This window comes from Panthera leo, chromosome B1 (genome assembly GCF_018350215.1).
Source record: "Panthera leo isolate Ple1 chromosome B1, P.leo_Ple1_pat1.1, whole genome shotgun sequence".
Taxonomy (NCBI): Eukaryota; Metazoa; Chordata; class Mammalia; order Carnivora; family Felidae; genus Panthera; species Panthera leo.
In genome coordinates this window covers 195,054,335-195,071,037 of record NC_056682.1, presented here as the reverse complement: position 1 = coordinate 195,071,037, position 16,703 = coordinate 195,054,335, and the positions used below count along the sequence as shown (strand labels likewise).

Below are 16,703 nucleotides of genomic sequence, written 5' to 3'. Positions count from 1 at the left end.
AGACACGTGCTTCTTGTAGGTCAGAAAGGATTCTTAGTGAAGTACACAAAGGCAAAGCAGTGGTATCTTCTGTCTAAGCTACGACTCTGCAGTCAGTCCAGATTCAGGCCGGAAGGAAGTAGGGTTCCGGGGATTGGAGGGGGGACACATTTATTGAGACATGGATTTCACTTAAAGGTTAGATTTGCTTTTTTTTAATTTCAAGAACCCAAAACAACTAAGTGTATCCTTTTAAACGCCAATCATGTTTACTGGGGAAAGAATTTTTTAAAGGGCCAGAGGGCCCCCACAATGACGGGGGGGGGGGGGTGAAATGAACAACGGTGTTTGAGGGCAAACAGGGACGCGTGAGCCAAAAATAGGAAAAGGCAAGGTCTTGTTGAATACTTCTTTTCGGTTGAAAAACTGTTGACTATTTCAAGTAAGCCTTGCGGAAGACTGACAAATTGGTTTCCGCAAATAAAAACAACTCTGAGTTTTGATGATAAACTCATTTTGAAAAGATGACAAAAAAAAAAAAAAGCATTGCATGGATTCCGCGAGTGGTCATAGGAAACACATTTATTAAAAGCGAGCGGAGAGGCTGATCCGTCAGGAGATATAAACTGAGTCAATGAGGACACAGACTTCTGCAGAGGCTTTGAAAAATGTATTTGGGGTTTCCGCTTTAGGAACCATAGCACAGAAGGAATTTAGCACAGCCCTACTGCAACGAAACGCCCAGATGCTAGATGAATTACATACCGGGATTGCAGACGTCAAGTGCAAGCAGACGTCAAGTGCATTGCTGAGATTGCTGGAGAACGAGGGAAATGTACAAGCCGCCCGTTGTTCCTGGGTGCAGGGCAGGGTGTGGAGGGTGAGTCGTCAGGAGTGTGGCGTGTGCCAATTACTAAGCTACTGTTTCTTCATCCCGGAGCCACGCCTCTCGATGCTGCTTCGTGGCATCGGGACCGGCCGTCTGCAGCCCCGGTTTCTCCCTGGGCGGCTGGCTCTCCACCGTCTGTCAGCTGGAGGCACTAAAAAGAGACTGAGGCCGAAGCCGGGGAAGGGATTTGCTGCTTCCTGTTGGCTCCCTCTTTTGTTAGCGTCACCCTTGCAACGGTTCTTCGCTGCAGCGGTGGCAGCTGATGGGTCACCGTTGGCTTCAGTGTCCGATTTTTCCTCAGTCTCCCGGAACGAGCCCCCCCTGTCCTGTGTCGGGCATGCCAGCACCACCCGGATAGCATTGCTGCTGAGTCTGAGTCCCTGAGCTCTGCAGGGCTTCCCCTCCGTCTCCTGCCACACTCAGTCTTGTCTTTACGTTCCCCCAAGCCACGCTGGGGTGACGGTTGCTTTCTGAAGTTACTCTGTATTACGTCTGTGTGTCCCCCTTGAGCTTGTTAGTCAAAGCCAGTTCCCTATATTAAATGATTTATTACAATAACTGATGTGGGTTCTCATATCCGACTGGACCGTGATGAAACAGGTCTAAAATGATTTGCTATACTGCTGGTGGGAATGCGAACTGGTGCAGCCACTCTGGAAAACAGTATGGAGGTTCCTCAAAAAATTAAAAATAGAACTCCCCGGGGACCCAGCAATTGCACTACTGGGTATTTATCCAAAGGATACCAAAATGCTGACTCAAAGAGGCACATGCACCCCAATGTTTATAGCAGCGCTATCGACAGTTGCCAAATTATGGAAAGAGCCCAAATGTCCCTCGACTGATGTGGTATCGGGACCCTCCTCCCTCCCCCCACCCCCGGTGGCTCAGTCGGCTAAGTGTCTAACTCTTGATTTCGACTCAGGTCATGATCTCACAGTTCATGAGTTCGTCTCATGCGGATAGCGTAGAGCCTACTTGGGATTCTCTCTCTAAAAAAGAAAAAAAAAAAGAAGATGTGGTCTATATACACAACGGAATATTACTTAGCGATCAAGAAGAATGGAATCTTGCCATTTGCAACAATGTCGATGGAACTAGAGTGTATTATGCTAAGCGAAATAAGTCGAAAAGAGGTAAATATAGTATGATTTCACTCATGTGGAATTTAAGAAACAAAACAGATGAACACAGGGGAAGGGAAGGAAACGATAAGGTAAAAACAGAGAGGGAGGCAAACCATAAGAGCCTCTTCGATACAGAGAACAAACTGAGGGTTGATGGGGGTGGGGGTGGGTGGGGAGTGAGCTGGATGGGGGATGGGCATTCGAAGAGCACTTGGGATGAGCACAGGGTGTTATATGTCAGTGATGAACCACTGAATTCTACTCCTGAGACCGATATTTCACGGTATGTTAACTAACTTAAATTTATAAGTAAAATTAAAAAATAAAATGATTTGCTATAATGTAATATGAAGAATATGACTACCATCAGGCCTTTAATCCGATACTGAGAGATGCCCTGAGAAAGGGATTAGGTGACCTGGAGCTAGAAATTTCCAGGCAAACAAGTGATGGCTTTTGCTAGAGACTTGATACTCACAGAATGCTTTTAGCGGGACGTACCTGGGCCCTCCAGGATCGCTTGTAGCAACAACACAGCAAACAAACAACCCCCACCCCTTGGAATCTGTGATTTATGGGCATAGCTCCCTGGAAAATGTCACACAGGCTGTGTCGCCATCTGGGGAGGGATGGGCCATGACTGAAACGTCTTTCTTCTGTGCAAGCGATGGAGCTGCAGGTAGTTTTTAGACACCTTATCTGCCAACGTGGGTACGTACGTGTCCTGGCCCAGACCTCCATGCTTGAGTTGTGCCCAGCAGCTATGCGTGTGCTTGACGTTGTTACAACCCTTGACGCTGGGCGACAGCTCCCATTTAGGATGAGTCTGACCTGACAGTTGGTCCTTTGTGTTCTTACAGAAGAAATTTCTCAGAATGTTACCGGGGCTTTGTCAAAATATGATGAAGGGGTGTGATACAGGTCTTAGGGGATCCGAGGGACGAGAGCGGTGAAGGGCATCCCCAGGGCAGTGGTTAGAGGACCCCAGGACGTGAGGGCTGCCAGTCCACACTGGAGAAGTGTAACTCAAAAGACTGATTGGTGGAGAGCTGTTTTCAGCAAGATGCCTTCCGGCTTTAGACTGGGAGAACTTGGCCAGATTTCTTTGGGTACTTGGCTTGCCTGGATCTCACACGAACACAGCCCTTGCTTTCCTCTCCGCACCCCCAATGTGAGACGCAAAACATAAAACTTGTAGAAGAATAGCTATTTGATCTCGGATCTCAAGACAATAGCTAACTACAAAATGAAACTTATATTCAGTGACATTAAAATTAAAAACCGTTCACCGAAAGTAGCGCAAAGAAATGAAAAGATAATCTACACGATATGTGCACGTGTGTGTGTGTGTGTGTGTGTGTTTGAGAGTGTGGTATTTGTGACACATGTACACAAAGATTATTGCCCCCAGTACTAGAACTATATATTTACATCTTAAAAAAATGTTTTAACGTTCACTTATTTTTGAGAGAGAGAGACAGAACACGAGCAGAGGAAGGGCAGAGAGAGAGACAGAGACAGAGACAGAGAGAGCAAGAGGGAGACACAGAATCCGAAGCAGGTGCCAGGCTCTGAGCAGTCAGCACAGAGTCCGACGCGGGGCTCGAACTCATGAACCGTGAGATCATGACCTGAGCCGAAGTCGGATGCTTAACTGACTGAGCCACCCAGGCATCCTATGTTTGTATCTTTATATAAAAATATATAAAGACCTCTCACAAATCAATAAGCAAAACACAAAGAACCGAATGGGAAGATGGACAAGAGGCATGAACAGGCATTTCGCAGAAGAGGAAATGAGACGGAAAATAAACCCATGGAAAGATACTCTTTCCACCTTCTGGAAACCAGTGGAAATAACCCTGGTGAGATATTTTACCTCCACCAAATAGGCAAAAATCACGAAGTCCTCAACTAAAAGGTCAAGAGAGGGAAGCGTACAACAGGAGGACAGGTGGTAAACCCATTTGGGAAACACTTGGACCTTACCTCGCAAAGCTGAAAACATGTTTACCTTAGAGGTTAGCAGCTGTGCCCCTGGGGCCGAAAGCTGGGCATGTCTTGAAGTGGAAAATGGGGATATGTTCATCTTCTGGCCGTCAAAGTTGTCGGTCTGAGCTGGTCCTCTGGTTCGCAGGCTGATGGTCTCCCCAGGCAGCAACCAGCCTCGTCCTTCTTACTTCAGAATTCTGCCCCTGCGGTAAATATAATTTTCTATGCGTACAACGATATGAGTAACTTTGGGAAGGTCTGCCCACAAAATATTCATAGAATACTCATGGAAGCATTGTTTAACCCAGGAATGACACAAAGACCAGTAACAGGTAACTAAATGGCTTTAGTATATTGTGATACAGGCTTTCACTGGAATCCTACACAGTGGTGAAAATGAGCCAACTGGAGCCACACCCATTACCGGAGATGACTTTTAAAACACGGTGTGAGGGGCGCCTGGGTGGCTCAGTCGATTGAGCGGCCGACCTCAGTTCAGGTCATGATCTTGCGGTCTGTGGGTTCGAGCCCCACGTCGGGCTCTGTGCTGACAGCTTGCAGCCTGGAGCCTGCTTCGGATTCGTGTCTCCCTCTCTATCTGCCTCGCCCCTGCTGACACACTGTCTCTCTCTCCCTCTCAATAAATAAACATTAAAAAAATTAAAAAAAAATTCTCTTTATGTAAAGTGTAAAAATGTTCACAACTTGCAATGTTGTTTAGGGTCGTATGCGCATGTAGTAAAATGATAAACTTGTATTTATAATGGTCATGGTAACTTTGTGGGCATGCTGGGAACTTCCAGGAGGTGTTGGTATTTATTTATTTATTTATTTTATTTTTTTTTTTTAATGTTTATTTATTTTTGAGACAGAGAGAGACAGAGCATGAACGGGGGAGGGTCAGAGAGAGACGGAGACACAGAATCTGAAGCAGGCTCCAGGCTCTGAGCTGTCAGCACAGAGCCCGACGCGGGGCTCGAACTCACTGACTGTGAGATCATGACCTGAGCCGAAGTCGGACGCTTAACCGACTGAGCCACCCAGGCGCCCCGGTGTTGGTATTTATGATTCTGTGTCTCAAGCTGAAGGGTGAGTAAATGAGCTTTTAAAGAACAATTCTGTCAATGGAGTCTGCTTAAGATTCTCTCTCTCCCTCTCTCTGCCCCTCCTTCACTTGTGCACACTCTCTCTCGTTCAAAAATACATATATACGTACATAAACAAACCCATTCATGGGCGCCTGGGTGGCTTAGTCGGTTGAGTGTCTGACTTCGGCTCAGGTCATGGTCTCGCAGTTTGTGAGTTCGAGACCCACATTGGGCTCATTGCTGTCAGCATGGAGCCCACTTTGGATCCTCTGTCCCCCTCTCTCTCCTCCTTCCCACTTGTGCTTTCTCTCTCTCTCAAAAATAAATAAACATTAAAAAAATTAAAAAAATTCTTTATAGCATATGTTCATACATCATATATATGTATATACACACATATACATTATATATATAATCTTATAGCATATGTATATACATATATCCATACTTACATATTATGTATACTATCTAAGACATATGATATTCTTATTATATACTTGTATATATATATGTACATATATTTTATATATATATATAAAAGCTCTCTATCCTTTTGATTGTAATAAATATTCCATAAATACGTAATATTTTAAGAGTATAAAAATGTAGATATGTAAAATCTCATTTTCGTAAAAAATCTATCTACCTATTTCATTAATTCAAAGGCACACTTTTGCCTCCCATGTTTTAACACCTCTGGAATTAGAAAGTATCTTTTTTTTTCAAGTGCATTTATTTATTTTGAGAGAGAGAGACAGAGCGAGAGAAAGAAAGAGAATCCCAAGCAGGCTCCACACTGTCAGTGCGGAGCCCGACTTGAGGCTCCATCTCCCAAACTGTGAGATCATGACCTGAGCCGAAATCAAGAGTCAGCTGCTTAACCTGTTGAGTCACGCCGGCACCCCAGGAAGTATCTTAAAATTGTACTGATCAAGTGGCAGTTAGGCTACAGTTATCGTCATGTGTTCTCGTTTCTAACTATTGATACTGCTGTGAATGATGTGCATCATTGATTCTGTGTCCTTTGATTTTAAACATCATTTAAAGTGTCTTTTCAAAGATTGCATCATGATTTGGCAATAAAACAGAGGTAGTGTGTATTCAGAAAGTCCCAGGAACCTGGCAGCAAGAAATACCTGACGTATCAGGGAGGCAGATGCCGTGTTGGGGGAAAAATACCTGTGATTTCATCTTTTCTTGCAAAGTAACCACCAAGTTCCGTGTGAGACGAGAAAGGAAGATATCCCAGAGCAGGTGAGGCTGTTCCATCCTGTTCCTGAGCATTGTGCAAAGGATTATGTGGTGCATTCCCAGGCACACAGCTAACGGTGGGAGGAAATCATCAATCCCTTTCATTTCAAAGCAACAAGTGGGTATGACGGATTCATGCTTCTGGTGAGACTATGATGAGTGTCATACTCTCAGTTTATTCTTTCTTAGTATATAAAGTAATGATGATGCATTTTATAGTCAATAGCATCTTAGATTTCATGAAATATGGCATATGAGTTTTATATGTACGTAAAAAGAAAAGTCTGGAGGAATTGTGTATCAATCAAAGTAATAACATATCTGACTTGTGGGCTTACGAGTGGTTTGGTTGTTGTTTTGTTTTTTTTCCATCTCTGCCTCCTGTTTTTTAAAATGTTTATTTATTTTTGAGAGGCGCGGGAGGGAGAGAGAGAGAGAGAGAAAAAGTGCAAGTGGAGAGGGGCAGAGAAAGAGGGAGAGAATCCCAAGCAGGCTCCGTTTGAGGGGCTCGATGCCACAAACCATGAGATCATGACCTTAGCTGAAATTAAGAGTTGGAGACTTAACTGACTGAGCCACCCAGGTGCCCCTGCTTGGTTTCGTTTTTAATTTTTTCCACAACCAAGACATTACTTTTAGAACAAAAATACTACTATTTAACAAAATTCAGGTTTTATATCATTTGTTTAAAAAGGTCAAGCATACAACTAAGAGGGAGCGAGGACGCTTCAGCCTACGTGTGTCCGCTGGTCACCTGGCTCCTGCCACAGCAGACGGTCATGGCCACACTTGTGGATGCTGACGAGGCTCACGGCATCTCGGTTCCAGTCCCAGCAACACGTGTGTCCTTAGAAGTCAGTGATACAACCTGAGTGTCGCCTCTCCTTGCCATAGAACAGGGGGGCCAATATCCTTCACAGGGCTAAGAACCGAGTGGAGTTTTCAGTTTTGAAGCTCATCAGTTTCCGTGGATGTTGAATTACGTTTCTGGGTGTGCAGGTGTGTGTGTGTGCGTTGGGGTGAGGAAACAGGGGTTTTAGGTTTAGTAACTTCTGGGTTAAATAAACTAACCTAATTTCTTGGAAATTTATGTGCGCTGCTGATACATCCAGTGAACTTTCCAGAAGGGCCGCAGGGTGAGGAAGCCTCTCCTGGAACTAGTGCTTTGTGTGATGTGAAGCTATTGAAACAGTTATCGCTTCCAGGAACTTTCTGGAAAGTTGACCTGGTGGTAAAGATGGCACCCATCATGGCCTCCAGTTCTCCCTGCTCGTCAGCTTCTAGAATGTTCTCTTCTCTAGGTTCTAACCTTGCTGAAAACTCGCCTTATACTTAAAAGAAAGCAAATAACGACCTCTTCCTCTGGTCTGTCAGGAGTTAGTCCTTCATCTGGCTTCCCTCTTCCCCTTGCCGGGTCCTGTGCCTGGACAGCAATCTCTGTGCAGCACAGCTGTTTCACTGATGTCACCCTTCAACACCTGGGTTCAGACTCGAATCCCTGGTGCCAGGCCTGGTGCAGGAGCTTGTCAGATACATATTCCCCAGCACGGTGGCTTCGATGGGAAGACAGGCCCTCGATTTCCTTCGCCTCAAGGAGGTGTCAGTGGATGGTGAAGAACCATCCTTGACTTCATCATGATGGCTAAGCAGTAATTCGGGGAAATGTAAAGTGCTCTTGCACATAGGATGAATAGAAGACACGAAAATCACAGAAAGCAAGCAAACCTTTCGGCATTTGAGTTCGAATCGTCAACCGCCAGTCTCAAATCGGTTAGTAGGTTGACCAGTCGCTCGATGTCTGGGCTCCACTACAGGATGGTCCTGAGGTCGGTGGGCCTGCTGTCGAATTCCATCAGTGGTCCCCTCCCACGGGGCCTGGCACGGAGAACCCCGACCTGGGGGTTAGGAGAGTTGAGTCCCAACTTTGCCACCAACCCACTTTGAGATCTCGCCGGGAAGAGGAACACTAGATAGCCATTCCTAATTGGGGTGCTTAGGGCAGGACATCGTTAGTAGGTTGTAGTCTTTAAAAAGCCTAGGTGGTGGTGGGGGGGGTGCATAACGTGCAGAGGCCTCAAGTAGGCAGGGAAGGACTGTGGTCATGCACGACCAGCTTTAGCTCAAGAGGAATTAGCCACATCACTTTCCACCAGGGGATTTTTCTGCCCCTTCGGGAAGTCTTGCTGGCTTATTCCAGCCCTGTCTCAGCTCCGCGATGTGCTGGTGTTCATGTTGCTCGCAGAGGGGCAGAGAGTGGTGGGGACAGTGGTAGCTGGGCGGAGACCAGGGGATGGCAAACACGGAGATGGTCTGTGCGGGTCTCCAGGGGGAAGCTACAGGCATTTGGCGCAGACGTTTCTGTGGAGGCGAGGGCGGTCTCGTCCCCTGCAGAACGTTCAGCGTTCTGATCTCCTCCCTTCTACTAAACGCCAGCAGGACTGAATCATCGTGATGACCGAGAACTGCTCCCCTGTAGTTCCGGTGCCCCATGGGACGGTGTCCCCTCCCTACCTGGCTTTTAGAACAACTGGAAGCCACAATGGCCAATTGCATTTCCCAGTGCCGATATTTAGCTCCAACTTTATAAAGAGGCAGCACTTCCTCCTGGTCCGACGACTCTGTCGCTGTCAGGCCATGCCCAGAACGGCTGTGACCCAACCGCACACGCAGGTTTCGCACTGAGAATACCGTTTGAGGTGTTTCTGGTAATCCAATCTAAACCCCACAGGGCAGAGACTGTGGCTCCAGGACTTTGGGGCCTTGGAACCAACTCTGGCTTCTTCCCTTGACTAAGAAAAGCCACTTTCCATTTCTGAGCTTTGGTTAAATTCATCCACTTACATGAAAACGAGTAACTCTCTTGTTCTTGTGTCCAAGGTCCCTTCCAGATCCAACATTCAGTTCTACCGAGGGGCCACCATGGACTCCTATTTGAAAGTGAAAATGAACAGTATCTCCAACACCAAGTATTTGAAGAGAAGAAGTGTTTTTCACAGGAAGAACATTTAAAATACGGAAAAAAAAAAAATCTTACCGCTCAAGTTTTGGAAACATCTTATAATTTATATATAAAATCTTGTAAGAAACCATGTAAAATGACAGAAATATCCACCTTACATTAAGAGTCAAAAAAAAATTCACACACACTGAATGTAAATTTTAATTATAAAACAATATGAACAAAACATTTTAAAATAATCTCAATTATTTGGCAACTCATCACATCCATTGCTAGAGACAAATTTGATCTTAAGAAAAATTTAATCTTATGAAAAAACTTAGGTTGGACAGTTTGTTCATATGGGAGTTAAAACATGTTTAAAAAAGAACCTGGCGATAAAGCCAGTTTCTATCTTGAAATCACCGTGTATAAAACAACATAAAATCCTGAAGCTCGATAGACAGGAGTGACCTAATCTCAATGCATTTCTCGTCACCGAGAAAGGACAATATGGAAAGAAAATGGGTAGAAGCCTCGGAGTAGCACAGAGGGGAGGAACGAACACCGACAGAGAGGTTTTTGCTGCAGGTGACGGGATGTAGGACCTCGCACGCCAGTGGGGCTGGAAGGAGAGCCACAGAGGCGAGCGTAATCTAAAAACAAGGTACATTCTTAAAAACAGTCACAGCTGTGAACAGAAAAGCAATGCAGACCCTTTCTGGAGCTAAACTACTTTACTGGGATACATGCGAGAAGATTCTGTATTTCCTGCCGGGTCATATTCATATAGTTACAAGGCAGGCAGCGTCCTAAAACATCTCTACTGATGACTGCATAGCATTGAAACCCACCCCACCCCCTTTTTTTTATAAAAAAAAATAATAAAATAAAATAAACAGATATATAGTAAAGTTCACAGATAAGTTTTCTCTGTAAAATAAATAAAGTGTTCATTGATTAGCATCATACATAGAGTAAAATACAACCTATTTTTACATGTTTATATACTGTACACAGATTACCAGTAGGCAGCCTGGTGTCTGATGGGCTGGAAGGGTTCGCATTAGTGACGTGTCCCATCGGGAAATCCCAATTTCACATGTTAAAATATACAACTACTTTGTTTTGAGTTCAGATACAAAGTAAACTTATTTTCCTTTATCTGAAATAAATGTACATAATATCTTCTATGAACAGTAGTTTATAAAGCTGTTTAAAACAGAACAAGAAAAAGCTTGCACCTAGAAACTCAGAGCACATGCATGTCCTTTCCCTGGTTAAAAAAAAAAAAAAAAAAAGCTTATGGCCCCGAGGCTCGTCCCTCCTCTCTCCGTGGTGTCCCCCACAAGCCAGGGGCGGCGGTGGCCAGGATCACCGCTTGGCCTTCTTCGAAGGGGCTTCTTCCACCCTCTGCTGGCCTCTAGTTCGGGCTCCGGGGGGGCTGGCCTCCCTCTTGCGCTTGCTAGGAGGGGAGAGCTGGGCCTTCGATCTGCAGGAAAGAAAAGTCAAGGCAGTGATGAGAGCTGAAGGGAACGGCTTCAGTAACTTGGGAGTTCTTTAAACAAGGGGAGGTTTTGGACTTTAGAGCCAGGAGGAGAAAGCCCGGGTCACATCCTCGCAGGAAGAGGTGGCTCGGGGGGGGGGGGGGAGTGCTGACTGGTCATGCGCTGACCACCTCATACAAACGGCACGAGGGCAGCTCGGAGGCCTGTAATCTGCTTCCAGCTCCCTCACGCTCCGGGTGCCCGCCTGGGTCCGAGCACCTTCTTCTCTGGGTCCTAGTTCTTCTGTCTACAAAGTAACCTCCTCCACGCACTGCCCCGAGTTGAGATGGCCAGTGGGACCCCAGCAGGGCTGTCCGCTACGTCTGGGCGAGGGCCTGATCGTGTTTCACGGGCCAGTTTACAGAGAAGGGCTGGCAATGGTAGAAAAGGCACCGGAGGGGGAGTTCGGGGCGGGTGGGGGAGGCGCACATGGGTGGCTCAGTTAAGTGTCCAACTTTGGCTCACATCACGGTTCATGGGTTCGAGCCCCCCATCAGGCTCTGAGCTGACAACTCGGAGCCCGGAGCCTGCTTTAGATTCTGTGTCTCCCTCTTTCTCTGCCCCTCACCTGCTCATGCTCTGTCTCTCTCTCTCAAAAATGAATAAACGTTTTTTTTTTAAAAAAAAAAAGGCACTGGAATTTCCTAAGAGCATTCTGGCCAATCTCCTCGCTCTCCTGTCTGCCGTGACAATGATCTGTTGGAAACCCCAACGAATCGCGTCACTGTCCTGTTTAGTATTATATGGATGTCCCTGTTGACTATCTGATGGCTTTCAAGATAAAGTCATCCCGAGAATTCAAAAGTCCTTTACAGTTAGCCCTTGACTTCTACACCACCCTGGACTACGGTCCTGCCGAAGTCCTGCCGTTCCCAAACACGACATTCCTTTACGTTTTCGTGCTTTGACATGTGAATTCTTGGAGAATCACCCACACCTCCCGTCTAGCAAACGTGCGCGTTTTTAGGCCCCAGTTCAAAAGCAACTCCTTCCGGGAAGTCGTCGTCATCACAGAGCGAGCTGCTCTCTTCCAACTAGAGGATACAGTCATCGTTCTAGAACGACATATGAACAGACCTCCGGCAAATAGGAAATGCCACCGGCATTGCTTCTATTAAATTTCGTTCACGAAAATTTTGTTTCGGTGATAGAGGCAGAATGTGAACACAGGTGATGCTGCAAAACCGTTTTGGTGCGGTTGGGGCCAAGGAAAGTTGAAAATCACGTCCACGCGTCCACGTCCGCTAGGCTGCTTCTCCAGGGCGGCTGCTGGGTCCAGTACCGGGTATGCAGGCACGTGTCCGCGCCTGTCCGTGTGCTACCCGGGAAGGAGAACACCGCGGAAGCCAAGTCTGCAGGGGCAGACCAGTGGGGCCACACCGACAGGAGAATGCGTTTGCTCTATCGTTCTTCTGACGGCACAGGGACAGAACTCAAACGGAGTCGGCTGCGCTTGTACAGGACGCGGTTCCGGCGGGCCCGCATGAGCTAACGTCCACCTCGAGCCGAGTCGGGGAAGCCGCCGTCCACTAAGTGAACACCTATTTGCCGAGCAGCCGGTGTATGGCGGGCCTGTGCCCCATGCCATGTGGCGGGGAACAGCAGCTCTCGGTCAGGGTGCTTCTTCCCGGCCGGTGGGGGGGCTGGGTGGGACCCCCAGGATGTGGTCTGTGACCAGCGGCACCAGCATCACCTGGGGCTGTTGGCAACGCAGACTCTCGGCCCCCCCCAGCCCGCAGAATGGCAATCTTCTTCCTAGCGAGAGTGTCCATGATTGGTCTGCAGTTCCGCTTTGGGAAATACGGACCAGCCTTTCCTGAGATTCATCCCCTTCCTGATGAAATAAGGATAAATACCACATTCCACATAATGAGGATTAAATGGAGAATCTATGTGAAAGGCGCCTGGCCCTTTAGTCCGCTTCCCTTTCCAGGACGTGGGGATATCAGCGCATGTACACATTATACACACCCATATGCTGTGAGAAGCAAACTGTCGTAGGACAGGTCGCGGCAGCTTTTGTACAGCGTGAAGAATCTTCTATCTTTCGGTGCTATGACGTACGGAAAGTAAGACACGCCCCGCATCTCAAGGAAGAAGCTTACAGTCCAGAGGGGGACCCACTGCCATCCTCCGCACAGCAGGCGAGAGGTGAGGCAGGAAGGACAGCAAAGACACCGAAGCAGCGGGGGGGGGGGGCCTCCTGAGGAGGGAGAGTCAGGATGGCAGTGCCTGGCTTACTGGGGGCTGGTGGCAAGGGCTCTGGAGACCCAGCACAAGCCAAGGACAAAAAGGAGGCCTCGGCGCAGCCTGTGGGAAGCGGCAGGACGAAGGGGGCTGTGGACGGTGGGGGCTGAGCCAGAAGCGGCCATTTTGCTCGTTACCCCATCGCCTCGCCAACGCTCCGGCTAAAACACAAAACGGTTCAGGGCTATGAGATGCCCGACCGTGCTGTGCTGGGTTAGCCAAGCACTCAGACCCGTGGCCACCTGGGAAGAAACACGCCTCGCCCTCGGCCCTGGTGGACGGGAGCCAGCAGGGAAGGCGCACAAGGGTCAAGGGCAAGTCCATGTAGGAGGGCCGACATTCCTTCCACAGCCACTCCAATTCCTTCTGGAGGAGGTTTCCATTTGGGAAACCAATGATCCCAAAAGACAGATCTTAAAGGAACTTGGGAAGAAAACATTATCGTACCAAAAATAGGCTCAGGGCATTAAAAAAGACTTGGAGTGTAAGCAGGGACTTACCTTCCTAATGGGGGAGAGTTACTAACTTTCTCGCTGGCAGATAACTTCTCTTTTGCTAATTTTTGGCGATTTCTAGAAGAAACTGTCTCTGGGCTGCCATGTTTGGATGCTGCAGGTGCCGATGGCTTGCTAGGATGCTTTCTGAAACAGATTACAGAAACACCGGGCAGTGGTACCCTCAGCATTCCAGTCCCGGGGCCTGTCCCGAAAGGACAAGGCTCCTCGTGGGTGAGTCAGAGAATGGGGACTAAAAGCAGAAAATGGTTGGTTTTCCGGACCGATGGTAAAAAGGGGACCTGATGTCGTCTACCACGAACTGCCCGCACAGCTCTGGATTTGCTTTGATTGTGTGGGAGGTTTTCCCATGATTTAGAGGAAGAGGAATCTGTGATAATAACAAATACACTGGCTGACAAGACAGCAATCCCCACAGTGCTCCCCGCGGGAGAGTAAGGGCCCAGTCACAGAAGTACAAGTCACAAGGCTAACGGATGAGGCCCTGGGACTGGGCCGAGTAACGGTCTGCACAGGTAACAGGGGACCGGAGAGCTGACTCTCCAGGAAGCCCGGGAGAGAAAGCTCGTGTGAGCTGCTGTGCGGCTCCAGCGGAGAACGGAGAGCCGGGCGCACGGCTGGCTGCAGCGCGTCCCTACGAGATAAGGTGGGGCGATCCTCTCCCGGGTTCCTTAGCCCACACGTTGTGCAGGACACGTGTGCAGAGCAAGTGCTCCGGAGTGACACGGAAACTCTGGGGAACACATGGATGATGAGGGGGTTCAAAGTAAGGGGACACCTAGAAGTTGCCCACAAGCGTTTAGGGCAACACTGGAGAGACGCCCCCGGTGCAGATCCAGAACAAGGGCAGACGCCTCTGGGAGGCCAGCTCCTACTGCGCACAAGGGATAGAATGCCAAGCAGGGGTGGCTTCCCCGCCCCCGAGGACCCCGCCGCGGGAAGGCCTTCCGAGAGGAGCCGTGGGCGCAACAGGTTAGCAGCACTAACCTTACGTGGAGACCCCGGCCAACCCCCAGCATCTGGCATTAACCAGAGCCAGGGCCCTGGAACCAATCAACGGATGCCAAGGAATCGAAACTAAGACAAGAGAATCCCTTTGTAAGTCAGGAGCCCTGAAGGCACGTTAAGGAGAGCGCTGACAACCTAGGCGATCATGGAATCCGAGTCAAGTCAGGTTTGTTTTCAAAGAATGAATTCGAAATGCCTGACCGCTACCTGCAGACGCTCACTCAGAGACCACAAGAAGGCCCACAGACTGGCCGTGAGGCGGGCCCGACTGTCCCCGCGGAGGCGGTGGCCCTGCAGCGGTTCTGAGCCCGATGCAGGGGACTGCGCTCCACTTCCCCGCCCTCTCCCACGCGCAGGGGACCGGACTCTGGCTCTTCTGCTTATCTGAGCTGCTGCAGCTAAAAACCAAGTACGAGGCCACCCGCCCCCTCTCTTCACCATGCGAGCTCCTGAAGTCTTGTGGCTCTGAAATCGGATTCTTGGAGAAACCAAACTGTGGCGCCAGTGGCTGCTGATGAGTTAAGTGCGGAGTGACCAGAAACGGTGATTTCGGAGCACCTGGCTGGTTCAGGCGGCGGAGCGTCCGACTCTTGATTTGGGCTCGGGTCACGATCTCACGGTTCGTGGGTTCCAGCCCTGTGCTGGGCTCTGCACTGATTCTCTCTCTCTCTCTCTCTCCCCCTCTGCCCCTTCCCTGCTTGCTTGCTCTCTACCTCAAAAATAAATAAGCATTAAAAAGAAAAAAGAAACCTAAAAGAAATAGGTTGATTTTAAGTCTTCACGTAAACACACGTCACTATTACTGCTATACGACGGTGACAGATATAATCAAGTGATACTCTTGAAATAAACGTTCCTGAACTTTTTGCTGAATCTTGGGTAATGAAAGGACAGAAGATGATACCACAATTAGCGGCTTGTGAATCACCTTAAACATGGAAAATACTCTCGCTTTAGGAGGTTAATAAACCATAAAGTGATGCAACAGGTCTCAAAATGTGCCCTGGGGAAAAGAACACTGACTGATACTAACAGGTGCGGGTGGGGGTATAACTGGCGAATAATGTCTGTTCAGACAAAGTTCAACAGGTTCTTTCCTCTAGGACCACGCCAAGCCCTTGATATTCTCATGTGCACGGGGACTCCTGAAGGACAAAGAATTCACTGGCACTCCCAAAACTCATTTGTCCACGGCACTCTGTCTTCCAGAGGCTTCTGGCTGACCCAGGGCCTGGGAGAATGAACTCTGGGAAACATGAAGTTAACTCATGTGAGGAAAAAGTGGTCGCGTGCGGGCAATTTCCCACGGTCAACCTGGTCCGTGCCACCGGCTGCACGCGCCTCACCAGTGACGGGTGTGCCTGCCTCCTCTCTCGCTGGAGCTGAGCCGGCTGCAGGCGGGGCCTGTGTGCGCGCCTCCCTTCCCCCACGGGCCCAGCACGGAATCCGAGACACCGGGTGACGCTCAGTAAGGAGCTGTACCGGGACCGAACGGGTTCCACCGAACAGCTTTGGGACCCTGGCAAAGACTCGAATGTGAGGGTGGAAGGCGGGTTTCTCCGAGAACTGCAGGGTGCGAGGGCTGAGAGCACGTGCTCTCTGCTCAAGATACAAGGAAAGGACACAGCTTACGCCGCGGCACGAGGGGGTCAATGAAAAGAGAATCCCGTGAAACCCGAAGCTGCTTTCTGATGGGAGAAGCTGGTGAAGGCCTTTGGAAGCTCTCTGCCCCCGTTACCTCTGAGCCTCGGATCTGGTGGTGGACCTCGTGGTGGCTCCCGAGGGCTCATCCTCTTCCTCCTCTTCCTCGTCCTCCTCAGACTCCGGGTCTTTCTTGTCCTCGGTGGCTTCAGACACTGATTTCTGGCGTTTCCTCTCTGGCTCTGAAGATTCTGCTCAAACAGAAGGGTAACACCTGGATTCTACAATTCCCCGAGACACTTCCAGAGGAGAGTCATGGCGCTTAGAGCGTAGGATATGAGGGACTTGGAGGCAGAAGAAGCGGTTTTCCATTTCCTTTTGTTTCAGCACTTGCAACTCAGAACTGTTTAACTTAATCTCAAACACATTTGGGATAGTTTACTTAGGCAGTTCACAGCCAGCATTCACGAAAAATCCACAT

General features: G+C 48.7%; 1 protein-coding gene and 1 long non-coding RNA gene across 3 annotated transcripts in view; both read right to left on the bottom strand.

Moving 5' to 3' along the window:
• Nucleotides 1–498: 498 nt before the first annotated feature.
• On the bottom strand, nt 499–8,352 carry LOC122218609. The gene is made up of 3 exons (XR_006202025.1): nt 7,398–8,352; nt 4,010–4,190; nt 499–1,030 (listed from the first exon to the last, which is right to left on the bottom strand). It is a non-coding gene; the product is annotated as an uncharacterized LOC122218609 (long non-coding RNA).
• Nucleotides 8,353–9,472: 1,120 nt separating this feature from the next.
• BOD1L1 (biorientation of chromosomes in cell division 1 like 1) overlaps nt 9,473–16,703 on the bottom strand; it is a 53,492-nt gene continuing 46,261 nt past the window's right edge. Inside the window, exons 25-27 of one of the 2 annotated variants that reach the window (XM_042936875.1) lie at nt 16,320–16,473; nt 13,559–13,699; nt 9,473–10,756 (exon numbers count right to left, since the gene is read on the bottom strand). In XM_042936875.1, coding sequence (XP_042792809.1) covers nt 10,639–10,756; nt 13,559–13,699; nt 16,320–16,473 — 413 coding nt within the window. In that variant the 3' untranslated portion in view covers nt 9,473–10,638. The remainder of the gene's footprint in view (nt 10,757–13,558; nt 13,700–16,319; nt 16,474–16,703) is intronic. The other variant, XM_042936876.1, reaches the window with a different exon arrangement.